General features: G+C 41.4%; 1 protein-coding gene across 4 annotated transcripts in view; it reads right to left on the minus strand.

The window, feature by feature from the left end:
• The window catches only part of SGCD (sarcoglycan delta), a 317,255-nt gene that overhangs the window by 58,815 nt on the left and 240,659 nt on the right, over nt 1–17,781 (minus strand). For all 4 annotated transcript variants that reach the window (XM_027885572.1, XM_027885573.1, XM_027885571.1 and 1 more), the window contains exon 4: nt 9,149–9,250. In XM_027885572.1, coding sequence (XP_027741373.1) covers nt 9,149–9,250 — 102 coding nt within the window. The remainder of the gene's footprint in view (nt 1–9,148; nt 9,251–17,781) is intronic.

Consider the following 17,781-nt stretch of genomic DNA (forward strand, 5'->3'; position numbering starts at 1 on the left):
TACTGTTCAGCTGTGCTGCCTTGGGCTGCAGTCCTGTCAGATTATATCCAAGAAGGCTCAGTTTGCACTAGTACCTGGAAAAGAAGACTTTCCAGCCACTGTGAAGAGGAATATGAATAATTCAGTGAACAGCAAGCCTCTCCCTGAATCAGTAACCACCCATTCATGGGGCCACAGGTAATCTTTTGCAGCTGCTGCTGGTTTCTTAGAAGAGAAACAGAACTCAGACATTCACCACTTTTGTTCATTAGATGCCCCATGACAAATCAACCCCTTGTCTAAATCAATAGAGAAACAAGAATATCAAGCTGCAGCTGGAAAGAAAAAAGAGAGAAAAAATCCTAGGTCAAAAAAGCAATTTTAATTGCCTAGTTTTAGATTACTAATTAAGAATCCAACAAAGTAACCGACACCGACTAAGAAGATACTGAGAAAATCTTGGCGTGTATTTACTTACCATTTTCATAAATAGACAATAATTTACAAATCAAATTTTAGCACTGCCGCATTTGACATAAATGTTAAATGAAACTTTCCCTTGCAGACCATAAAGAATAACTTTCCAAAGGAAGATGTGTCTCTGTCCTTAGAAGGGATGTTTCTGGGGGAAGTTGGATGACAGCAGCACTGTACAGATGATGCTCTCTGGGGAACCTCAGAGGTGCCAAAGCAAAAGCCATGGAGGCTTCAGCTCCACTCCTGCTCAGGGAAAAAACTGGGGCTTGAAAGTGAGGAATCTCCTGCATATAATTAAATATCTGTTTGAACAGTCAATGCCAATCAATGATTTACTGACAAGTCAGAATGTCTAACGCTGTGACTAGTTATAGCCATTTTTGTCACACAGGTACAGCAGTGTTCTGCATTCCAACACTGTGCCACTAACATTGGTGTGGTGCCCCTTCCTGCCCCTGGGAGTGGATGGCCAGGCACAACCTCAGCCAAACAGAAATCAGAAACAAAGATGTTGCAACCAGGGAGATGTTAACAGCTAAAGAAATAATATTTTTTTTTCTTTCAAAAGCAGCAAGTCAGCTTTCCCAAGACTCTCAACAAATTTGTCCTAAAAGACAAAGGAGCAAATTTTGAGTTGCCTTTGTTGTTTCCTGTGTTGTTCTTTCTCCAAATACAACATCTGTCATTTAGAAACAAAACAATCAGACAAACTCTTATTACTGGCATAGCAACTGGCAAATGAAACCTGGAAAGCCTTACTTTCCTTTCCTATTGCAAATCAAAGAACACACAACCTGAGCTGTCTGTAAAACTGGTTGTGTGTGCCCGCACTTCCTAATGACAGCACAGCTTGTCTTGTCAACTCATGCCTTATAAAATACATAACTTTCCTGCCAAATTAGTTTTGATCAGCAGAAGAGTCGCAGAAGTGTTTGCTGTCCTGCAGTAAAAAGACACAAAGCTCTGTTTTTTGGCTTCTTGGAAACATGGAAAAAACATTCTTTTTCTTTATAATTGGATCTTTATCTTTTAGTGTTTCCTTTGTCTATTTGTCTCTATTTTCTCTCTACCCATATTGTATAAAGTTTCATTTCTTTTTCATTTTTAGTATCAGCAAGTTGTTTTTGTATATCAGATTTTCCAAAGCAGCCAGAATCCTGATTGTCAGAAGCGATGTTTAGAAATGGTAAATCCTTAAACTCAAGGCCCTTTGCACTTCAGGGAGACAAATGCAGCCTACACAATCACACAAATGTTTTTCGTGCCCCATTGTCCTCCTTTTCACAGCTGAAATACAAGCAATTTCTGGGATTATGGCAAAAATGCAATGCAAAAGCTGCGAGCCCACAAAGCACCCAGCTCTAACCCAGAGCTTGCTTTGAGCTGTGAAGCTCATCACTTGTTTTTAATGACCAGAGAGTCCAGCTGCAAAAGTTTAAAATGCAGAGGAGGTGGGAATCAGATCAGAACAGCAAAACAAACATGATCTGGACAGTTTACTTTTTCTTATACAAGCAGTTCAAGCAGAGATATTCTACCTGTCAAAGACAAAAAGTAACATACATTGAGAGACTATTTTACCTCAGGACCTGTTAACTGGTCCGCATCACCTCCATGGCCCAAACTCCCTCACAAGGAGATGAAAACTACTGACTATAAAGTGGTTATTCAGCTTATGGGTTCAGATACTTCAGCAATGACCATATCTGTTTTCTGGACACAAAGTCTCCACTGATGTCAGGATAAGAAAGCACAAACATGTTGTTCCCAGGGTTAGTTCAGAGATCTACCCATAATGCAAATATAGACAAAAGCTGAGGTAGGTAGCCCACTTGGCACAGCTGATTGGCTTTAATAGGTGTTGATTACACTGCTCATATTGCATGAAATTAAAAAGCTTACAAATGTTATAAGCCATTACCCTTCCATTTAAGAGAGCTTATGACAAGTTAGCAACATTTAATGAAATCCTTTTTTAAATGCCATAGGCAGCCTCCACGAGATTTTGCTTTGAAATGCAACTTGTGGAGTTATTTCAGAATGTTTGTTTACATCAGAGCTTCCTTCCTTGCACTTCTTTGGGATACTCTGATTATGGCAGTCAGTGGGATACTTCAGTTCCCTGTTGCAGTCTCAGTTGGGCTCCTTGCACAACCAATCAGGAAGAGGCATAGCAAGATTTAACTCAGGTGTTATTGGACATACCCCTTCAGCCAGCCTACACAATTCCCTTCAAAATTCGAAGCTGAGAGACTTCTGAACAATTTTACTATGAAGGTAAAGGAAAATGTTTTCCTAGTTGCTGTAAAATTTACTTAACTTCCACCTTTTTCAGCACACTGGAAATATCACAGAGCCACTAACTGCCCCCAAAGCACTGGGGCAGCCAAGGTTCAGTCTGAAGTAGGCTCTCTGGATTTCATTGCTTAGGAATGGAATTTATTATAGGAGAGCATATCAATTTTATAAATCCCACTGGACCCTCACAGCCTACTGCTGTATGCAGACTCAAATCTACTTTGGATGGTGATGGCAAAAATATCTGTACATCAGGTGAGGGCACTTCTGCCAAAATGATGCCTTTTGCAACTTGCTCTTTCCCTGCATCCCCCTCTGACTGCCAGCTCTCCTCTCTGCTGATCACTGTCAGGCAAGCAAGACTCAACCTGACCAAACTGAGACACATTTATAGCAAAAGCACACTGGCATGGAATCTAACAAGCTATCTGGAGGGGTGCCACAAGGAATGCTCAACAAACCCTATAGGAAGTAGAGGAGGTGGCTGGGCATGGCTGCAAGAAGCTTGTTTCTGTTGGCTCTGTCATCAGTAGATGATGTCATCACCTCCCCCCTTCCCCCCTCCAGGTTATTAGGGCAATATCTTAACATCTGATCCAAAAATCAATCAAGATGGAGCAAGCTGTGAAGATGCAGTCAGCTCTTGTGCTTCAGGAGTCGACCTTGGGTAGTGAGGGATTTTCTGCCTGAAGCTACAGTGGCAGCTGAACTGCCCCAGAGGGCAATGCCAGGAGACCAACACGTCCATGAGCTGACAGGAGCTCTTACTGGCTGCACCTTAATATGCAATAAAGATTCCTCTCTTCTGTGAAGAACCATTCACAAAGGGAACAATGAAACGCTGGGAGGAACAATGGCCTAAGAGGGGGTGGGAACAACCAGGGACTGCTGACTGATGGCAGCATGGTGAGGCAAACTTCATTTCCACCCTGCGATGGTTTCAGTGAGCATGCTAAAACCCTTAAGCACTTTGCTAGACCAAATCATCAGGAAATAATTCAATATCCATTTATTTCCCTGTAAACTTTGACAAAGGAAGAAAAGAAATTATTCTGTCTTCTTCCACAAAAAAAAAATAGCAGCCTTCTTTCATGCTATCTATCTGAAAGCTACATTTCTACTACGCAGTTTGAACCTCATGCAAAGTTGCAATTATCTTGCCATCTGCATTGTCTTTTTATCCAAATTAGTATGTTATATTGCTTATAAATATGTATTTATGGCTATGAGGCAGGTATGCCCCACTGTGGGCACATGTCATTGTTTAATCCAAATACATGGTTTATTGTTTTTCAGTGCGCATTTTTAGCTTGGAGGCAGATAGACCTGCAGAGCAAATAATACAAAAGAACAGGTCCATTACAGAAGTGCTTCTGTGCTTTAAAATTATAGCATGCTTCTTCCAGATCTGAGCACAGTGAGGCAAAATACATTGGCAAAATAATTATTTATCACTCTTAAAAGCTTCCTTTAAATTTTCTATCATTCAAAGACTGGCTGGGGAAAATGTAAAGGACAGAGAAGCATATTTTATGCACTCGCTAGTCTAGCTTTTACGCTGATGAGAACTTACTAAACACCAGTAAAGGGAATAGCAGTTATCAGCCCTAATTCACAACTGTGAATTTTTTAGACCAAACAGATGCCTTTGCAGAATCCCAGCCAAGTGTTAATGACAGCCCCCGTTCCACTGGAGTCACTAGTTATTTCATATGGCTTCAAATGAGGGCAGGTTTGCTCCAAAGATCCGAGCAAGCATGCTGCTCTCAGAGAGACACTCATTGCCACACTGAGTAGGACAGGGTCCTCTAACCTTACCCAAAGAAAGGAAAATAATAAAAAAAGACATAGTCCTTTGCCTCAGGGTTTTTATTTTGATGTATAGGGTTTTTCTTCTAAACTCTTTTTTTTTCCCCCCAGTTGATTAAAAATAAGGGGAAGCAGGCCTTCAACGTGAAACCATCTAAATACAATAAGAGATCTCTTTTAAAACACACTTGAAAATCTCCTCAAAATCTGTTCAGAGAATTTTGCCATCTCTTCTACCCATGCAACAACAGAGCTTGGAACTCCCCCAGGGAGAAGAGACCAAACAGGAAAGGTTGGTGCCCACATTTACTTCTGTGTTCCCAGACCCATCAATAGAAGAGCCTGCAGGAGAGATGAACAGGCAGGACCTCAGTCAAGCACTTTATACTGAAGCAAAGTCAAAGTTGTCAGGCAAATCCATATTCTTGTCTTTAAAAGGATTCAGGATAAGAAAAATTAAGTCCAGGTGCAAACATTTGCAAACTGAGGTTTACTTTTTCTACCTATGCACTTGAAATGAACATTGAAAGGGCAAACCCTCCCTAATCCTATCATGGCAATGTCTTTCTCTGCTTCCTAAAGCTGAGATTATCATCTCATTGGTTGTCACACAGCTCCTGAGAGAAGTAATTCACTGGATTTTCCTGTGTTATCACAGCACAGGATTTTATTTCTGTTGTTATCGGAATGGAAAATGCACATAGCTTGTTCTCTGTCTTGCTCCTTTTAAGTTACTTACAGACCTGGATGTGGCAAGCTTCCAAACACCCCAACTGCACTAAGACAGCTAAATCTGGGCAACCTGCTTCTTAGCAGCTCATCTCGACAAAGGCAGGAAAATTTCCAGTTTTAAATTTCTATTCCAATTAAGGCAATGAAGACTGAAGACCCCTAAACTGTTGCCATTGCTTTCCAGCACATAAAATTAACAATTTGTGCTGCTGTGTGCAACTTTCAGTTAAAGTTGGTCTGATTTATAAGCAAGCAGATGGTTCACACGATAGTCCACAATAAATTACAACAGTTAGAAAGACAGCTACATTTTGAGAGTGACAGTGCAGCTGAGCTACAGATGGGTTTATAGATGACCCTTCCAATTTTTAATAATCTCCATAATTTATCTGCAAGCAAAGAAATGTGAGAATTCCTAATGCACCTTTTGACTAAGTACAAATCACTTTTATTTACACAAGTAATACTTCATGGTCCAGTTAACTTCTTAATTAAAGGCAGCAAGATGCTCATGTTCCGTGCAAGTGGCATGGAAAATACTGTTTGGTGTACAATATGTTCTGCTGGGAGTTTAAGATGCTCTGAACAATCCTGGAAAAGGGAACTCATCTATCCCAATTCTTTAAAACAAAACTACAAGGGTGCAAACGCTGCTATCATCAGTTACTTTTCATTAACCTCTGGATAAACTTTAGGCTCATGCAAAGCCTAAAGTTTATCTAAAGGTCATTTACAAGATCTGATTCTTGAAAACAGACTTCTAATCCATACTATAAAACCAGTATTACTGAGTCAGGACTAGGATGGGGAAACAGCTGGAACAGAGACCCTCATCCCTGAATAAAGACAAAGGGATTTGGAGGGGTCACTCCGGAATGGGTGAGGCTAAAAGGAAAGCAAGCCTGGGGGGTTGTCAGCTGTGATGCAGAAAGAAACTGGCTGGAAGCAGCCTTAAGAAGCCAGTTCATGTCAGTGATTTCAATGGCCACTTCTCTGGCCTAGGACCAAACCACATCAGTCCAATCCTTCTGCTAATCCTTCTTCCCCTTTCGAAGGGACTTACAGAAAGACACCTCTGTTGGGTTGTTATTGATTGCATGTCATGGTACAACAGACTCAGTCCTTCATGGCTGTAGTCTCAGCTGCAATGAGAAGCACATCTAAGTGCAACTACTCTGTCTGTAGGGTGGTGAAAGCAGCAGTAGCTACTAGGGCTCTTTAAGGCATGAACTACAGAAACTCAAAGGGTTTCCCACAGCCAGTATCAAGGAATGACATTTGAGGGCTTTTCCTCCCCTCTAAACCTTCATCTTCCCTTCTGGCCAAATTAATTCAAAAAGAGATCCACTTTTAAGAGGAAATCCAAAACTGTTGTTAAAGCAGAAAGCACAGCTCCTAGGAAAACAAGTCTATGTATAATTGTAATTACCACCTTCCAGGGAATAAAGAGATGCAGCAGAGAAGAGGCAGCACCGACAAATTCAGGCTTTCAAGAATAATCACAATTCATTATTTTGGAGATATTCTTGCAGGGATTGCCCAGCTCTGCCCACAGCAGGGCAGCGTGGGGAGCAGCACCACAGAGACACACGGGTAGGAAAACCCACTGCACAGAGGTGATGGGACTGCAGCCACTAATACATAAAGTGATTCTTCTGCTTCCCTTCCCTGGCAGCACCAACACCCCTTCATCCACAACACAGAACAATACTGAAGTTAAATCTGTTGTGTTTAAAAAAAAAAAAAAATTAAAATCAAATTCTTCTGTAAATTATCAGAGTCTGAAAGTCTTTGGAGCTTATATGAAACCATTATTTATTACTGTACACAACTCTTAAGTTGTTTCATTAAACACATGAAAAATTGTCTATGTCAGATTATTTCTGGGATGCTCTTTACTGTTATTTGTCATATTGTTTCTGTTACGCTTCGCATACTTGAAGCTGCATTAAGCACTTCTGAAAACCCAGAGAAGATCACTATGGAATTAGTATGGATGTTCAGCTGTTACTGAGTGCTGAGTTTGGCACTTTATTTTAACGATATTCATCAGGTTCAGGAACTGCTAGCACGCTTCCCTCCAAGACAACACTGGGTCATACTACTGTTCTTTAAAAAAATATTGTGTTGAATATTTAATAGTATTTTAAAATATTCTTTAGCTATAATACTTTGACTGCAACGCTTTCATTTGCTTTCAAGAGGCCAAATGCACACATAGCACAAGAAATCAGAAGGTGTCTGAAAGCAATAGGATCACTCTTGTTGCCCCCAGCCTGACAATAATTCTGGAGTTATCACGAGTAGCCGGAAAGCCAGCACAGGCTACTCCAGTTCATTCCAGTGAAAAGTCAGAGAAAATATACACATGGTTGGTGTAACTATACAGTGAATACAATTCCCAGGACTCATCTACTGAAGCCTGCAGGGATGCTCCAGCTCACTAGACTGTACATCAAACCTTCTGGCTGGCATCCTTCTCCACTAACAGTAAAAGTAATCCTGGATAGGGGATAAAGCAAGGAACACACATAAGCATTACCTTGTACTTCTTGTTCCTTGCATTCAGTAATCTGTCAATGGTGTGGAAATTATTTTCACAACCTTAGGAAGGGGACACCTTTTGTACTGCCTGATGTATGAAAATGCAGATGAATATGATAATATGAAAAGAGTAAACTCCCCAGTAGCAAGTAGTTCTCATTTCTCTTAATAATCAAATATTATTTCCATCAACGTAACTAGAGGAAAAGAAATGTAAGTAGCAATTTGTCAGTCTATTTATCAAACCAAGTGCTGCACCTGGTTCCCACACATTTTATGTTGAAAAGCATATGACATGTAAGGCTTTATGGTTCAGTTTTAACTCAGGGATGAAAACATTTATAGATATGAAGGTTTTCTTATTAAGTTTTCTTTCTAAATGATTAGGCTTGTTCAAATCAATTCCTAGCCATCTTGCAGAGGTTACAACCTTCAATAATTAAATTGGATATTGTATTGGCTGTTGTGTTCATTATGCTACAAGTTCCAATTTCTACAAGAGAACAGAAGTGCTAAGATAAAAGGATGTTAAGTTTATTTAATTAGCTATCTGCCATTGTTATCAAAATGGAAGGTTGGTATCTGACTCAAATTAACACTTTAGATCAGGAAATAAGACAGATGATATCTTCTGACAAGGATCTTGGAAACTCTCTGTAGTCATTTCAGTTATTTTAAAGCTGCTCAGGACAAACAGGATTACATTAGAAAGAGCAAAAGTCACCGATAGTAAATGAAGTGCTGCTATGAAAATGCTATTTCAATCACACTTGGGTTTTTTCTCGTTTTCAGTTGTTAACATTCTTGCCACTTTTGTCACACAGTCACTTCTAGCAGCATTGAATTTTAACTGGACATAATTTTAAACCAACATGAAATAGGACTGAGCACATAATACCTGTTCATTGAGCCAACAAACAACAGAGCAGATCAGGCCCTTGCACCACAGCATCACCTCTCTGCAGAAGAGGTGCCATCTCTGCCATCCCTCTGCCTCTAAAATCTCATTTCTTACCTAATAGAAATATTAGGTCCTTCAGAGGAGGCAAAAAGACAGAGCTCCTAGAAAGCTTTTAACTGTGGCTTACACAAACCAAACCCATGAGTATCAACTTTGCAACTGCCCAGAGGATACAGTACCTGAATGAAATCCTCAAAGGACACCCATTGCCTCCCTCCCCAGACTACATTTGTATAGAGTGGCCAATGGCCAAAGTAATTTATCCAATAACCACATCACCCTGCCAGTTCTTGGTTTCTTTCTGTTAGGGCTACAGAAATGTGCTTATTCCCTTCCCAAAAAACTTACTGGTCTTGACCGGATTTCTTTGGCGTAAAGAGGTTTCAAGAATTCTGAATCTCCTTCAAGCTTCAGACCCTTTTCCGTGATTCTCAGGTTCCCCATTCCATCCTAAAAGACAGGCAAAAAGAAACAAGCCCATTAGTTACAATTACTAAATTCACCAGGACACCAATAGCTGATTTTTTTTCCACAGAAGATAACACATATAGCACTGGGAGGCACTAGAGAATGCAATTACTTCTGTTATGCTTGTCACTTGGTTTCTGTGGAAAAAAAAATAAAATTCTATTCAGAAGAATCTGCAATGCCCCCCAGTAAACCATTTACACAGATGAAAGATGTTCCTTTAAGCTAAATCATTCTCCACTCACAGAGACGCAGCAATGCTCTGTGTTAACAGGAAACTATTCACTGTAATATCCACCGTCTGCCTGTATATTAATATACCTTCTCATTCACAGCAAATCATCTAAAGACTGTGTGATTAATTCTGCCAAACTCCATATAGAGAATATGTGACTAATTCCACTGAGTCAAGAAAATAAAGTTTGGCTGCGTAGCAGTATTGCAACAAAATGTGGTAGGGAACTTGACCCCTGTAATTTGGGGGAGCCCCTCCAAAACATGGAATCTTTGGTGGGATTTCCTTAGGGCTATCAGTCTTTACAGAAAAAGTTGTGGACTCACGCTGATTAGTTTCAAGTGTCACAGTCTCTTCTGTGCTTTCAACTGTTAAGATGCTGCACAGCTTTACTGGAATATACATTTATGCAAATATTTCCCCTGGAAGAAGTAATGGTACAAAAGAAACAAGGCTGCTCTCCTGTCCTGGGCTAACTTCTGGCTTTTCTCTCCCTTCAAAGATCAGCTCAGGACTGGAGCCCTCACTCTGCTCCTTGCACATCCCCAAGCACATCCCAGCAATCTGAACCTCTGCATTCAAATATTTGGGTCTTCTGAGTCATTCTCATGCCCTTCAACCAACCACTGCCAAGACCATTGGCCAGGCATGAAGTGACTGATGTAACACTGGTTTCTGTTGAGTCCTAGTTCCACACTGGTAGCTCTCAGTCCTTGCCCTCTCCCCAGCCCTCCCAAGCTCCACAGCTCCACCACACCCTCTACTTCCATGGCAAAAATCTTCTTGGCCTCCAAGAGATGACTGCAAATAGCCCTTTTAGAAATTAATTTCTAATTTAGCTATGTGTGTGCAAAATGTAATGAAAGATCTGATAAACCATATGAGCAAAGAAAAGATGTCAGATTTTCATGATTTTTTTTTTTTAAATGCAGTAAGACAGGTATATGGACACACTGGCACAGAGCAGAACTGTACCAAAATATATTTCACCTTTGACACATGAAAGCTCTAACTTTTACTAAGATGAGGGATTTAGCTTCATTTAGGCTATAATTGCTTAGAAAGGGGTGGGGGTGGGGGTGAAAGAAACATGGTGTGGGTAGAGAACTGCACAAGTACATCCATAATCAAAGCCACATCAAATGCAAGGTATTGTTTCTAAGATTCAGGGTGATTATCAAAGTTTGCAAGGATTGAGGTAAATTGGTTGTTTTTCTGAGAAAAAGATGGTCTGAAGAATACCTTTTAGCATAAAATTGACTGAAGTCACTAGGATTGGAGAGTAACACTAGCACCTCAGCTGTTTCAGGGATTTTATAGGAAAGAGGAATGCACTTGGGTAGAAGCCCTAAGAAGATCAAGAAGAGACCTGGAAAAACCAGGAAAACTGAATGTATTTGGATATACATCCTGCATGCTTTCTAATCCATCTACAAACCCCCTTCCCATCTCTCTACTCCCTCTCCCTCCCACTGTGAGTGCACCAGAACAGGAATCACCGTCACTACAAGTGAATGGCTAACCCAGAGAGACTTCCATGAACTACTGGCAAAAGGCATGAATTTGGAGGGATGAAAATCAAAGACATCTCACAGCTCAGCAGTAGCACTGGTCACTTGCCAGAGGTTCTCCTGTTCCAAGAAGTACCATTCCCAGGTAGTTCTCTGCCAAGTTAAAATCCTTCTTGCCAGAGCATGGTGTCTTATGAACAAAGATGACGCTGGGTGATAAAGTGACCACTGTCATCTCCTTTTGAACTGAAAGCTGTAAGCAAATTTGAGAGACGTATGCTGAAAATGCTACGGATCGTTGAAGGGAGGGAATGAGAGGTGTCTCATAAAATGCCACTTGCAACATTCCTTGGCCCCAGGTGGAAAATATTGGCTTGTGAATTCTGGGTTGGTGGTGGCACAGCAGGGGTTCATTTATTTCACACAAAAGGATGGAGGAAAATGAGTGAAATGTGATTATGCACCAAAAAAACCCCAGATTAAACTTTGATAGTGGTGTGCTTTGTGATTCGAGCGAGCAGGAATTATTACAGCTATCTGCAGACCCTCACACATTTTGGGCTGCTAAAAAAACTACTTTTTTTTTTTTTTCCCTCAAGATAGATATTTCAGCAAGGTTACAAGCCTTGAGGGCTTTCACACAGCAGTGTCTTCTCTGGTTTTATCAAGAAAAGTTACATGTCAGGGGAGCTAGTATGTGCCCCATACAGCTGCAAGAATGACCATCTGTGTGGATATGCAATGCTGACCATTTCCAGGGCTTACTCCTGAGCTGAGGTGGGGCAATACTTTACCAGCAGTGTGGACTTATGGATAAAAAGGGATTTGTGAAGTCACCACCAAGCTGTGGCAAACCAGAAATTTTGATGGCTCACAACTATGTTCTATCATAATGATATATATGATTATATATGAAAAATACACATATGGGACATTCAGCTCACAGCTAAAAGATGTATCAGGCCTATGGGACAATGTACTACAACCAAAACATCACAAACACATTTGACTAATTAAAGCAGGTGTATTCTCTCATAAATCCACTGGGTTGGAAAAAAAGAGGTGCTTTCCCATGTTTTCTTCTCAATCTCCAATCCCCACTCACCTTTCCTTCCTCCAGTAGCCACCAAAATTAATAAAAGCTGCACCCACCAGATGTCCCTCCCTGGTGTTTGGGAGCAGATACAATGCTTAGCACTGACTTACTATGACTAACTCACAGCTGCTCATGTTTCTCATGATTAAAGCTGACAGCTTTTTGTAGTGACAGTCTGGGTCAGCAGGTGAAAAACCAAGCAAAGGTTGTAACCTGAGTTTAATGAGTTTCATGGCCTCTTATCATACAACATTATAAAATCATATTCATCTATTATTTCCCATTAAAGAAAAAAAAGAAAAAAAAGCAGCTTGCAGAATTATATAGAGGTCCCAAAACACAGATACATTAGAGAGAAATCATTGTGTGAAAGACTTCTCCACAAGTTGTTTTGGATAAAGTATCTTCATCCTCCCTAAATTATATGGTTTAATAACAAATAAATGTCATATTCTGCTTCAGAGAATATATATGAAAGTTCCCATGAAATTTCATGGACTGTGACCTATAAAATGTAGCAGAAAACTGCCTAGAGTGACAAAGACCAAAATGTTTTATTAAACATTGTGTCTGTGATTGGTATATATCCTTATCTGCCACTCTACTGCTTGTGAATAAGGATAAAATGAAGGCAGTATTGATTATTTGATACTCTGCCATCTGACAATCATTGTTTCTCTCCTTTTTATTAATAGACTCCTCAGCAGAGTGAATTACTTTATTGTGCAGGCACAAGCCAGCTTTATGGGAGCTCCCAGGAGGAAAGTTCCAAACAGGAGGCACAGAGTCAGGAACTTTCCATTACCACCTGGTTTGAATTATTCTGCTTTTTGGTAGATCATGGAAAAACCTTCCACATCAATTATATCATCTATGCCCTGTCTCTTTTTATGCAATGCCTTGTACTGGACAACCATAAAAGTTTATGTGCTATTGCTGACTGCTCTGGGTTGAAAGGATTCAGAAATCCTGAATAACATAAATGTCATTTTGGTGATGCTCAATGAGAAGGGAATTTGCTTTTTTCAGTAGCCTGAGAAGCAATTCATATTTACAGCCAATTATGAATGATGGCATTACTGTTAGGGAAACAGCCCAGCATTGATGCCATCTGATCTCTGCCTTTTGGGTAGCAATGTGGCCATACAATGTGGCCAAAACCAGTTTGGTTTTGTTTTACTTTTTAACAGTTGTAGGTTACTTTAATTTTTTTTTTTTTTTTTAAGTGCACAGCTGGTAGCAGGGAGATTCAGAACAAGAAAAAACAGCCAGCCTACCCAAAGAGATGTAACTGCTGTGGTAGAGGCCTTAAACTGAGAGAGGGTAGATTTAGATTAGATTTTTGGAAGAAATTCTTCCCTGTGAGGGTGGTGAGGCACTGGCACAGGTTGCCCAGAGAAGCTGTGAATGCCCCATCCCTGGATGCTCAAGGCCAGCTTTGAGCAACTTGGTCTAGTGGAAGGTGTCCCTGCACATGGCAGGGGGGATTAGAATTAGATGATTTTTAAGGTCCCTTCCAACCCAAATATTTCTATAATTCTACGATAAACACCTGGAAGTGGGACTGACCACACCAACCTGAACTGCTTACACACAGGGACGAGGTAATTTTCAGTGCTCTCTGCCATTCATGGGCAGCTTTATTTGACCAGGCTGAGCTCACACTACAGCTTAACCTAGTCAAGAACCAAGATGGTGATGCCACATATTTACTGTGTCCCTTAGCACCAGGATGATTTGTCTGTCACAAAAAATGACTTCAGCCTCAAACTCTTCTGTGCTTCCTGTGTTGTCCAGAAATTTCTGAACATGGAGGCAAATTAGCTGTTTATGTAAGGATTTTAAGGACACTGGTGATGGGGAACACAGATTGCTCCAGCTGCCTGCTGGCCACCACCAGCACGTGTTTCCCCACGGTTTTTCCTGCACCTCCATCCCTCTCCGGTTTTCAGGAGGAAAACTGTTGTCAAGGTTTCTCTGCACAGCAGGCAGGCATTCACTTCTTTGCTAGGAATAAACTGAAGTTATGTTCAGCAATGTCCTCTGGGAGAGCATTATCTTTGGAGACTGCTCATGTCAGATGGCTGAAACACCTGATTATCATTGCTTGTATTATTGATTGCTGTGCTCTGCATTGCTTCCAGATATGTGCAAGTTATTACACAGCTCAGTACATCCAAAGTTAGGAAAAAAAACCCAGCAAATGCAAGTGGCCTGTTTTTTTTCTTCCCCTCCTGGGAAGATATCTGTGCTGTTCTTCTCTCCCTGACTTGACATTAAATGTTTCCAGATTCCATAGATTTAAGGAAGGTCTGTACAGAACATATTGTCGCCAGTGCTTCACAGCTACAGCTCAGCTGAAACACCTACTTGCTCTAATTGGACCTTCCCTCCCTCCTTCTCATTTGCTTCAGTTAATTTGCCATCTTTAGAAGAATCCCAACACCTAGCTGTGGATCAGCAGCAATATGTTCCAGTGGAAGCCAGAAGAGCCCAAACACCTCACAGCAGCACCAGCACTACACAGTTAAATCTGGTTACACAGCACAGTCCAGAGCAACATATACTCCAACATAAGGAGACAATGTGTGACAGCTTCTTCCTCTGGCACGAGACCTGGCTTTGAGACCTCATGTACAGACTCAGGTTTGTGTGGACAGCAGGGAAAATCAAGCCAACGTAGTTTTACACAGCCTGTACGATCATATCTCTGTATGCACAGATCCAGGCTTATGCTGTGGATTGCACTATGAGGTCTCACGTCCACAACTGGCATTCATCTCCCTCTTCCTCCCCTTATTGACCTCAGATGTCCCTGTCAGATGTCTTACTGGTAGCATTTGAATTTAAAGGCGACAGGCACAGGGCAGGATCGCTGTGCTGATACCTTGGTGGGTGAGGGAAGGTGACCCCAAGTGCCTTGCATGGCTGTGAGACAGTATGTATACCCTCTCCAGGGAAGGAGGGGGACACAGATGAAGCAGAGCTAAAATCTTTGCAGCTATTCGGTGCACTAAAACATTATAAATTGCAAGACAGGCAAGCAGCTCCCTGCAGAAGGCTCCATCCAGAACCCTGTGAACAGTCTGTGAGAAGACACCTCTAAATAATCTCTGGTGCTGCAGTCATCAGTCACAGGGAGACATGGAGTTGAATGAACAAAGACCAGCTGTGGGAGTCACCCACTGGAAAAAGACCTCTGGAAACTGATGTTAAAGGTGTATAAGTTATGTAGGCACTTTTAGTTCCTTCCAGAGGTATGAAGTAATTTGTGACAGTGACAGGAAAATCAGGTGGCTCCTAGCTTATGAAGGAATTTTGCGTCAGTGGAGAAATGCAGGCCTTTATGGTTTATGTAAAATGCAGCCCAAATGAAGCCCATGCTGAAGCTCAGAGCCCTTCCTTTCTAGGGGTAACTCCTGGATTTGTGAGTTCCTCTGCTCGACTGCACAACAAGAGGCAGAAGATGAGAAGAGAGGATACGAGGAGAAGAGGACAAGAACGGAAAAGACATCCAGTTACAGCAATGAGCTGTGATAGCAGAAAATCCTGACTTTATTCCCGTTGGGCTCACATGCTGTGATGGCATTAGGGATTCTGCCACGTGCACATTCCTGTAGCACCTTTTCCCTCTATCTGTTCCTCGCACACTGACCACGTGCCAACACCATTCCTGATGAAGGTTACTCAAAGAGCCCTACAAGGATCTCATGAAAGGCAAAAGGCATTGATGAATTGGCTTTAGCAGAACTTAGGGAGAAATGGGTAGGAAGAACGGGATCAAATGTGGTTTTCCAATTACTGTTTCAAGTAAGTTACAACTGACCAAAAGCAACTAAATCTCATCCCTTGAAACAATTCCAAACTAGTCTTGGAACAATTTCTAAACAAATCCTTCAGCCAGAGCTTGAAGAAAGCTCAGCCCTGGATTTACTGCGTATTGCTGAAATTACTTTAGGCAGGAGGTATTTCTTTCCAAAGCAAAGTGCTAGTGAGTTTACTCAAAGTATGATCACACGTGACACAACAAAACCAGGGTTTCTATGAAATAACCACCCCCATCTGAGAATATATTTTTGCAGGGAGAAAGATTAGCAGACCTTTTGGGGAGATGATTATGAATTCCAGCATTGTTACTACAACTCAACCATCACATGCAGAATTCCTCTCTAGGGTAATAATTTCCCTTTCCACCAGTACAGCAGGGAAGAGATCGAAACTTGGCTTTCACGCCTCCAACTCCTTGTTACAGAGCTCTTTGGCACTGAAGCATTCCGAAATGAGCCATGTTCTCTTGAGCACTTTTCCGCTTTTTTGCTCCAACGCAAATAGTAAGGTTTCACATCTTATCATCAACATATATTCCAAACGTGTCCCTTGAATTCTCTATCTTTTTTAGTCTAGCTCATTACCATAATTATGCTAACTAGAAGGGAAAAGTCCCATCCTGCAGAAATTTGTGCTCATTCAGAAGTGGAAAAAAAGATTCTTATACTCGTAGGAACAAGTAGTCTTCTAATGCAGTGATTTAATAATAAAATCAGCACATAAATCCACTGATGCAGAAGTTGCAGAAGCAGGTTTTATAAATTATGGCCTAATACTCCTTAATTATGATAGTCTGTCAATCACCAAATGAAGGATAGAACAAACACTTCTTCTTTTTTCAAGCTATATCTTGGACAAAATGTCCTCTGTGGCATCACTTCTCCAAATTACACCAGAGCTGATTGGACTCACTCATCTTGATAGTGATGGAAGAAGTTTTGAGGGAGAAGGAGGTATTTTTTTTTTCCTTTCTCTATCTTAGTGGATCCCTTTTGTCTTCTGTACTTAGACTCTGAGGTAAGATTTTTCTAACTAATCCAGTATTTAGCAGTTCCCCCAGCCAGCAATGAAGTTGCAGATTAAGGCCTGACACTGTGAAAAGGAAAGCACCAAGTCTCCTGGGGCATTTCTGAAGGTGAGCTCTCGAAAATGGGGCCAATTGTTGGGTCATTTGTGTCTGATGTAAACATGCCAAAAGAACTCAGGGGCATTATTAATTAGAGTGTAGCACCAGGTCTGTGCCAAGAAATAAGCCCCATGCAAACACAGTCTTGTTTCAGTCCTGCTCAAGATCCACACCAACACTCCACAAACCACAAAGCACAGGAGAAAAGAGACCCAGCAGGGCTGTGACCCCTCTCCCAGGTCTCTTCCATTAGGCACATTTGACGATTCCATCTCAGCCCATGGATTTACAGGCTATGGAGAAGCTCAGGGGAGGCACCTGCTGCACTGACCTTCTCCAAACCCACCGCACCCGTGTGATAAACTCGCTGCTATGGCAACATCAGCCTCCAAAGGCAGGGTCATCACAATGAGAATCTGTATTTTAGTTGGTTCACTCATGCTCCTCCGCTATTATCTCCTCGGTTTCCAGAAGCCAGGAAAAAACAGGGTGGATGGGGAGAAATATTTTCAACGCACCTCAATTAACCACTTCTGAGCCCCGACTCAGCTAATCCCAGGCATTTAAACTGTTGAGCCTGCACTTGAACATTATCACCTCGGGCTACTTCTGCAGTCAGGGGAGAGAAAATGGCAAGAGAGTCCACCTGGCACCCAAATCGCTCCCTGGAAGTGCTTCCTACCAACTGCTGTGGAGCCCCTCCAAGGTGACAGGCAT

This window comes from Empidonax traillii, unplaced genomic scaffold (genome assembly GCF_003031625.1).
Source record: "Empidonax traillii isolate 1590-97213 ecotype Southwest subspecies unplaced genomic scaffold, ASM303162v1 scaffold168:size1726349, whole genome shotgun sequence".
Classification (NCBI taxonomy): domain Eukaryota; kingdom Metazoa; phylum Chordata; class Aves; order Passeriformes; family Tyrannidae; genus Empidonax; species Empidonax traillii.